The 9,400-nt window shown below is 28.5% G+C and overlaps 1 protein-coding gene across 1 annotated transcript in view; it reads left to right on the top strand.

Moving 5' to 3' along the window:
• Window positions 1-1,267: 1,267 nt before the first annotated feature.
• The window catches only part of LOC148299612 (uncharacterized), a 47,258-nt gene continuing 39,125 nt past the window's right edge, over window positions 1,268-9,400 (top strand). The window contains exon 1 of the mRNA XM_088275886.1: window positions 1,268-1,627. Within this exon, the coding sequence (XP_088132012.1) occupies window positions 1,549-1,627 (79 nt within the window). The 5' untranslated portion in view covers window positions 1,268-1,548. The remainder of the gene's footprint in view (window positions 1,628-9,400) is intronic.

Here is a 9,400-nt window from a genome sequence, read left to right as displayed (position 1 = left end):
TGATAATACATATGTATATTTTTTTTAATAAAATACATCGTTTTTTTTTACACTGATATCCCAATATACATAGACAAATTATGATATGATTGTCATTTTTTGTTTGTGGTATTACACAATGTGAACGATGAATGATGAAGAACCACAAAAATTACAATGCGTTTAATTTTCAAAATATATCATACGATTGTCTGGGTATTTACAGAGTTAATGAACTATCAAAGGCTGTTTTGAGTGATCACTTTACATATGTGTTATGTTTACCATTCAAACCCATAACTCAAATTTCAAAATATTATGAATAAAATAATTGGTCGCAATTTGATAAAAATTTTAAATCATGTTTTCGATGCATCTCTTTGTATGTAAAAAAAAATGGGAAGATATTTGTATGTAAAAACATTTCATAGAGATTCCTGCTATTCGAAACAACTTTTTCAACTCAACCATCGATGTCGCCGATAACTCGCATATAAATGAAGGTGTGAACTGGCCAATACATATGGTGGTCAATCATGGGTGGAATTGAGAATTTTACATATACTCGTATACAAAGCCCTGTAAATACTGAGACTTCAATAATACATATTTTTATCTTTGTTGAGATATTGATTGAATGAATTATGCAATGGTCTTACAAAGTTCTTTGAAAGGCGGGTAGTTTTTAAATATATTTGTAAGTATGTTTTATATTATTCGAAGGGTGGATAATCCAGTGTCTGAAGAAATAATAAAACACTGTGAATAACAATTAGTGCGCTTTAAGCTTTCTCATAATTTTACATGTAATTTTTTTATTAAATGTCCCCGATAATTAACCATCACAAGCCAAACGGAAAACCCCTTAAAAAACATAAAATCCCTACTTCAAAGTAAATTCCAATACCTTAAAATAAAACGTTGTGAATTATAATTACCCTTTTTACCTTTCTCATAATTTTTCATGTAAAATTTATATTAAATGTCCCTTATAATAAGCCATCCCAAGCCAAACGGAAAAAAAACCCCTAAAAAAACATAAAATCCTTACTTCAAAGTGAAAAATATCATATTATTCGATTCTGCTGACTAGAGATAGCTTCCCTCAACTTGGAGAATCATCGAAATCGTAATGCTGACACAAGACGAGAAAAAATATGAATTTAGCGTTTACGTCTGCGTGTCGATTGCTTTACCATTTTTTAAATGCGCTGTGCTCCTTCCCTCTGGGTTTTCAGTATTTCAGTGTTTCAGTATTTCAGTTTCAGTCGGCCTGCGACCGCTTTCGAGTGCGAACGTCCCGACGTCCATTCGGCGCAGCGTCGCGGCGGTAGTGATCCTGCGTCGAGTCGCGATCTCGCAGTCTCTCGATAGCCCACGTGCCTAAGAGTCGTCAATCCACCCTAATGCCAGCTAATAAAGTTTCATTAGCGCTTCGTGTGTAGTCGGGACGTGTGTTAGTCGGGGTGCGTGTGCCAATTTAAAATTGTAAACTTTAAGCGTACTTGATGTCGATTCGCGAACACTTTGAAAACTTTTGAATGGAAAATAAGTATTTCTTTCGATGCAATGAAAGAATTACCAAAATTAAAAGTTAATATGCACGTCTTTAAAATTGTTATCACGTTATTGTTGGTGTTAATGCAAGGTAAGTGCTTATACCATTCTCATATATATTACATTAAATTTATTACTTTTAAGTTATTTTCTACATATTTTAAAATGAATTGTAATAATTACTAAATATTTTTAAAATAATTATATTAAAAATAAATTTACACTTTTTTCTATGATTTTGATTTGAGACTTAGTTTTAAAATTATCTGAATCAAACAAAATTTTAGTTTTGATAACATTTAAAAAATAAATTAAATATTTTGTTTGTATTACTAACTAAGCAACACATACATAGCTTTCCCGTGGGAGTAATCAGAGAAAATAGAAGCTACATCATATTTTTTTTCACCGCATTTCATATTTATAAATATTCTTCGCCTCTTTCACGTTCATTCTCCGCCAATTTTTACGACTCCTTAGCCAGTCCATTTGTAAGTATTTCAAGTCCTTTACGTATTATCATACCACAGTCAGTTTACATCAGTTTTAATTTCTTATTATACTATTTTTACGATATATTTTTCAACATTTGTATATATAATAAAATAAACCGGTCACTCATTACAATTTAAAAAAAAAATAATGTTTTCTAATTTACATATTTATTCATAAAAATTTATTTATTTTAAAATCAGTTATTTATGTGAGACATTCGTGTTTATGTAGCGTGCCATATGATTTATATAAATTCGATAAGACTTAATAAATCTTGGTTTTTATTCGTACTCTGTGGTCACATTACCAATAAATTTATACCATGTTTTATTTTAATTATCATATACAATTTATTCGTGTTATCTTAAATTCACTTTAAATTTAGTGGGTGCCTCCTTACACAAAAAAAATCATGGGTTTTGGTGACAGAGTTCTTTATTTATTTTTTAAATACCTCTCTAATTTTATTTTCGGCCACTTCTTGGTCACGAGAAAAGTAAATTTCTATTGAGAGATAACTATTTTTATTATTTAACCAGTCAAATGCCAGGTCGAAAGCCCTGGATTATTCAGATTTTCATCTTCTTTGATAAAAAGGAAGAACGATTCATATTTCATATCAAGTTGAGACTCCTTTAAAATTTACATCTCATCCGTAGAGTCAATAATTCAGTGACCGATATAATTAATATATATATATATTTTTAAAGGAATAACCCGCAAAGCCTAAATTTTATTTATTTATTAATTTATTTATTTTTCATAACATATTACATACATGAGTCATATATATAATATTCCCGACGAGTAATTTATATTTCTCATTTTGGGACATGGGATTAAGGTTAGCAAGACTGGTACACAAATAAAAAAGTAACATTTTTTTTAAATAAGCAAAAGTAATACGTGGAAAATATAAAAACAATAAATAGGTATAATAAATAGGCATATTTAAAAGAAAAAAAATAGAAAAACATAAGGTAATAGGCATATTTAAAATAAACAAATGAGAAAATATAAAAAATGAGAAAGTATAACAAATGAGAAAATATATTTAAAAAAGGTAAAAACAAAATTTAAAAAAAAAAATGTCACTAAACACTACATACTTCCATAAAGTACTTTTTCAGATCATTTATTTTGGATCCCCTAGTGGTTTTTTTTTTAATATTTTAAGAGGCTTGTGCAGACAATTACAGAGGTAAATGTAAAAAATAAATACCTGCAGAGGTAGGATAGTAAGGATAGGGAAAGAAAATGTAAAAAATACACCACAAATACCCAGACCAGTTGAAAATAAATCGTTTTTTAATTTATTTTGCACTAAGCATCGAACGTCGACCCAACTACGCCATGGCACCTGTCATTTACAACATTTTGAGTGCGTCCAAATACTTGTTCACAAATCTGAATCATCTCCAATTATGAGTTACTTCATATAATTTTTCGATCTCACAATAGTGAAATTCTAGTGATTCAAGCACTTTGTTTCAAATTTGAATAATATGTTTATAGAAGTTCCAAGAATTTGAGTAGTGTGGTTGTCAATCATTAGTGAATGCTACACGCATATAAATTGATCACTTAAACCAGCCTTTGACGTTCGTAAGCCCCGTAAATGCCCAGACTTTCATACTCTTGAGATGAGATGTGCTTAATGAAATCGACATCAAAAATGTTTCTTTCAAAACTTTTAAGAGAAATATTGGTAATGTATATTTGACTATTTGATTATTTAATATAGTTATAATATTATAAAGTTATACTTAAGTAGTTGTCCGCCTCCGTAGTGTAATGGTCAGCACTCTCGGCTACCGTTTTGGAGGTCTCGGGTTCGATTCCCAGGGGGGGGTCAAATAAATATAAGTGATTTTAACACTGTAATATTTATTTAATACTACCCTGGACTGGTACCTGAAGCGGAGGGCTGATCACCTTTCCTTCATGTGTAAACGATCAAGATAACACTGTGTTTATATGAGGCAGTGCCCTATGCACTATTGGGGTGCAGATAAGGGTTTTATTATTTTTTATTATTATTAATTTTTACACTGTAATATTTATTTAATATTACCCTGGACTGGTACCTGAAGCGGAGGGCTGATCACCTTTCCTTCATATGTAAACGAACAAGATAACACTGTGTTTATATGAGACGGTGCCCTATGCACTATTGGGGTGCGGATAAGGGTTTTATTTTTTTTTTTTTTATTTTGCTTAAGTACATGACAGCTTTTTTAGATCACTTTTAAGTGAAAACCTTTTTTTGTAAATATTCTGTTCGGTTTTCTAACAAATAAATGAATATAAAAAATACGATATTAATATTATTCTATATTCTTCTTCATACATGTAAAAAAATTATAATAGACATCTCTAAAACGATAAAAATTCTCTATAGAAATTAAACATTTGAGTCCATGATACGAGGTATTGCGTTACAAATAAATGATAAAATTATTAAGAAACAACGTCTGGAGATTTTCCTTTCACGTTTCCGGCGGAACAGGTATCTATCACGATCACTCTCATCCCCTCGTTCCACCCTTCCGCAACCGAAAGGGGATGTTCTCCATTTGTCTTACCAAATCCTTCTCCTATAAATCTTCATATGAAAGATTCGCCGACGATTTTTCAGAATTAGTCTTCTTGAAGCATATAAGGTGTCTGCGATGTGTTCTAAAATCTAACTTAACCGATTTTTCTAAATTGTCAGTAAAAAAAATCTATACAAAAAACATTTATATTTTAAATGTTAAAATCAAACACTTATTTTTTGAGTTTACTTAATTGTATTTTATGGTTTAAAAACACATAAAAATAAATTTTGTGACATTTATTTCGCCTTGTTATGCCATTTTCAAACGAATTTGAAGTTTAAATGGACTGTTGGTCCTTATACAGCTATACAATTCTATGCACTCAATTGTATATGTTTTTGTATTTATATGCGAGAGGAAATGTGTATATGTATGTGTGTATCAATATATGTACGTAAATGAAAATTACAAACATTTTTTTGTTTTCGTGGTTTATTTACAGTTTAAAATATTTCTTTATATAAAATTTTAAAAAATTGTTTTTAACCAATTTTTTATTGGTACATTTTTTCTCTAATCAGTTTCGACAAGAACCTTGTCAACATCAGGGTTAAACTTGAACTATGTTTTATTTTACAAAGTTTTTTAATGTGCTACAAAACATCCAAGAAATTACATAGGCGTGTACGGCCAAAAGAGCAATGTTTTATTTCATTAAGTTTAAATAAATAAAAATATCTTTATGTCAAGTTTTTATTCATTTAATATTAAAATAGTGAATGGTACATAATGCTTAAAGTGATAACTTTAACCGGTTGCCTGGTCGTCATTCCTGAGATGCTGAGACTTCCATCTTCCCTCGTATAAAAATGATACGTATTTAAGAAGAGACGCCTGTAATATATAACAATTTTAATTTCCAAGTCACGCGGTAAAAACTTCTCTTATTTCATTTTTGGAGCTCACCGAAACCCGTTTTCTAACCTCGTCTTGTGTTTTGTACCCATCTTGCGTGTATAGTTAGTGGTTGATGAAAAGGGCGCGTATGAGTTTTGGAAAACCGCCGTAGGTGAGGGCGGTCCAACGCAAGCCCCGCGGCTTATATTTGAGCGGACAGCAACGTGTTATTGAAAACATAATATAACAAATAAATAAAAGTACATAAACTTTATAAAATAAAACAACTTTGTTTTAACCGCTTTTAAGGGTACACTTTTGCCAACCGCTTTTGACAAGAACCTTGTCATCCTTAGGGTTTATGTACTAGTTCTAAAGCATTGAAATACTCATAGTTAGGTTAAAGTTAATCACTCTTCTCTCAATATCCTTATCCACTTTTCCATCCCTTGTGATATTAATATAATATAATATTAAAATTTATATTATATTGTATTCATATTTTATTTATGTTCATATTGAGCAAATTGTAAAAAAAAATCTTTTATATAAAAATAAAAGTATCCATGTTAGTAATTTTTTTAATGTGTTTATCTTTTTCTGCTGTCCTTCAATCTATTAAAAGATATTTGGATTGGTCCAGGATTGTATCTGGTTTGGACAGCCCTGCCATAGATGAAAGATGGTTATTTAGACATGTTCAAGGGATGACACCATAATCAAACCTTCTCTTCGTCGAGAATCAAGGACATCAATGGTATTATGAATATCATATTATAAAAGGATTTTCATATATATTTTGTAATACCGTAAGCTATCACAGTAACGTGCGGTGATTGTACAAAAGGATGCTTATTATATGTTTATATATATATATATATATATATATATATATATATATATATATATATATATATATATATATATATATATATATATATATATATATATATATATATATATATATATATATATATATATATATATATATATATATATATATATATATATATATATATATATATATATATATATATATATATATATATATATATATATATATATATATATATATATATAAATATATAAATATATATATATATATTTATTTATATATATATATATATATATATATATATATATATATATATATATATATATATATATATATATATATATATATATATATATATATATATATTTATATATATGTAGCGTCATATAGCGTAATAATCAAAAATTATTTTGACCAAAAGAGGTATGAGTAAGGTTTTCTTTGAAATGTTTTTGTATTTTGGATCTGGTAGTTCTTTGTACGTTTCCATAAAGTGAGTTGATTTTAATTTGTGCTTTGCTCAGAAAGGTATTATTACTATGGCAAAAAGCCTTATGTAAGAGGTGCAGATCATCCACAGTATGCAGTATGTATGGTCAGAACGAATCTGTGAGCTATAAAAAATTAAAAATCAAATAAAACTACCATTACGAAATAACTGCTTCTAATAATTTTACAAATATCATTTTATTTTACTTATTTTAAGACAGTTATTTTATTTTTAGTATTTTGAGTAGGTTCAATTTTTTGTTAAAAAGTGCTTAATACAAAATTCATTTTAAATCAAGATTTTTTGTATCAATCCAATACAAAAAAATGTAAGGGCTGCAACTTTTTGTACAACGAATAATAATAAAATCTAACAATTTATTTTAAAGAAATATAATAAACGATTCCAATAAAACTTTCAATTACTTTATTATTTGATTTTAATTTTCTTAAAAACTGTTGTTAAATTAAAGATCTTGATATTCTGAAAAAATCCTTGACGCCTGCTGAACGTTACATATTAATATATAACTCGCTGAAAGAGCTAAAAGAAATTGAATTTCCTCGATAATGTCAAAGGAAATAGGTAATAATTAGGAGCGAATAAAAGCTTGTTAGTCTTTTTATCATAGGAGCTTTTATTAAACGAATCTGATGACAACGTTTTTCTCAATTTGAAATACCTAATTTATAATTTTTGGTCTTTTTTACTTATATTAAACGTATGTAAGATCTTTATTTTACATACTGGAAGACCTCTGAAAATATGATTTACAATTTTTATGAAGCTTATAATTCGACCAGCTATTTTTTTCACAAGATTTTGAGTGTATTCAAATACAGTAAAACCTCGATAAAACGGACTTCTATTTAACGAACTTCGGATATAACGGACAAAAATCCGGTCAAATATAACAAAAATCAAAACGTCCCGTTAATGTTATGTAGTACTCGTACAGGCTTTAATTCAAGTGTCACCGCGTGTAAATATTTTTTAGTGGCCATGATAATCACGTCTCACGTCTTTGTATGTAGCTCTATATTAAAAACATTTCCGTTATTTTATGAAGCTGATTATTTTTAAAAAAAAAAAGCAAACTTCAAAAGTGCAAACAAAACTTGATACCTTTTTCAAATCAGGATTACCGAAAGCAAGCGCGTCGAAATCAAACAGAAATGATGAGTTTTCGAAGACAATCAATAGTTTGTTGTGTGCATTTTGTATTGTTTATTTATATTTAAATACATTATTTATGGATTTAATAGCAAAAAAGTTTTTTGATTTATTTTTAAAAAGAAATTTATAAAACTTTCGGCTTTAACGGACAACCCTTTCCTCCAATTAGTCCGTTATATCGAGGTTACACTGTCCTTGTTCACAAATCTGGGCTTCTAGGAAAGCATAAATAATTGAAATTATAATAAATTACTACCTGTTGGTCAGATTATCGAAATGATGATTACAATTTCAAACTCATTACATGTCTGCTTTTGAAATTAGGCCCGCGAGCATTGTGTGAATTACGTCAAATTGATATTTTAAAATCAATTTGCGAACATATCCAATCCGACATTCAATCAAAAATTTATTTAAAACAATATATAAAACAATTTTAAAAATGTCATAAGGATGAAAGAAATTCAAACAATTATTAGTACATATAGTAAGGACAAAAATGTACCAATTGTCATCAAAGAAAGTTTATTCACAGCATTTTGAATGTGTCCAAATACTTGTTCGCAGATCTGGCTTTCTCCCTTAAGAGTTATTTTTACATTTTCGACAATCTGATGAGGGAACCCAAATTTGTGGACAAGGATTTGGACACATTCAAAATGTTTTAAGTAAAATAACTGGTCAAATTTGAAGCTTCATAAAAAAACATATTTTCACGCGTCTCCCGGTTTGTAAAATAATTTGGTGAAGATTTCGAATACGTCAAAAATAAGGGCTTTAGAAAAATAAAAAGCTTACTAAAATCAACCACAGATGTTGCCGAGAATGCTCACATATTAATGAAAGTAGATAAATATTTGTTCAAATTGTACTTGGGTTGTAGTCCCGTGGGTAGTTTCGCGGACTCTTGAGTCAGAGATTTTCGGTTCGAACCCACTCTACCACAATTTGATACCTATTTCTAAAAAGGAGCCGCTTAAGCTCACAGAAAAAGTATGAAATTTAAGTTTGTTTGTTAATAATAAAACACAAATATTTTTCTTTTTTCATTCAAAAATAAAATAAAATTAATATTAAGTGATCACTTGAACCAGTCTACAACAGGTCGTAAACCTTGTAAATACCCAGACTTATTTATAAATATTATATTTATCTTCATCTATGTAAAGATATCAATATGAATTAAATAAAGATTGAGAATGAACTGAAATATAGGGAAATTTACTTTATTAAGTAAAATATTAGCAATATTTGGGATTCCTTCAACGTTTGGGCAATTTAATTCGTGTACATACATATTTTTCATTAAAAAAAAGGAAAATTATTTATGACAATACAGCGAACACCTGAGAGCATGCTTTGAATTTTTAAAAGTGACAGATTTTAAAAAACCTTTTTTAAATTCAGTAAAAGTGAATTTTTTCGAATGTA

The sequence above is a fragment of the Brachycentrus maculatus genome, unplaced genomic scaffold (genome assembly GCF_059751285.1).
Source record: "Brachycentrus maculatus isolate JH-2025_06_01 unplaced genomic scaffold, ASM5975128v1 h1tg001052l, whole genome shotgun sequence".
Lineage (NCBI taxonomy): Eukaryota > Metazoa > Arthropoda > Insecta > Trichoptera > Brachycentridae > Brachycentrus > Brachycentrus maculatus.
The sequence above is the reverse complement of the archived record's forward strand: the minus strand, read 5'-3'. Positions and strand labels throughout refer to the sequence as shown.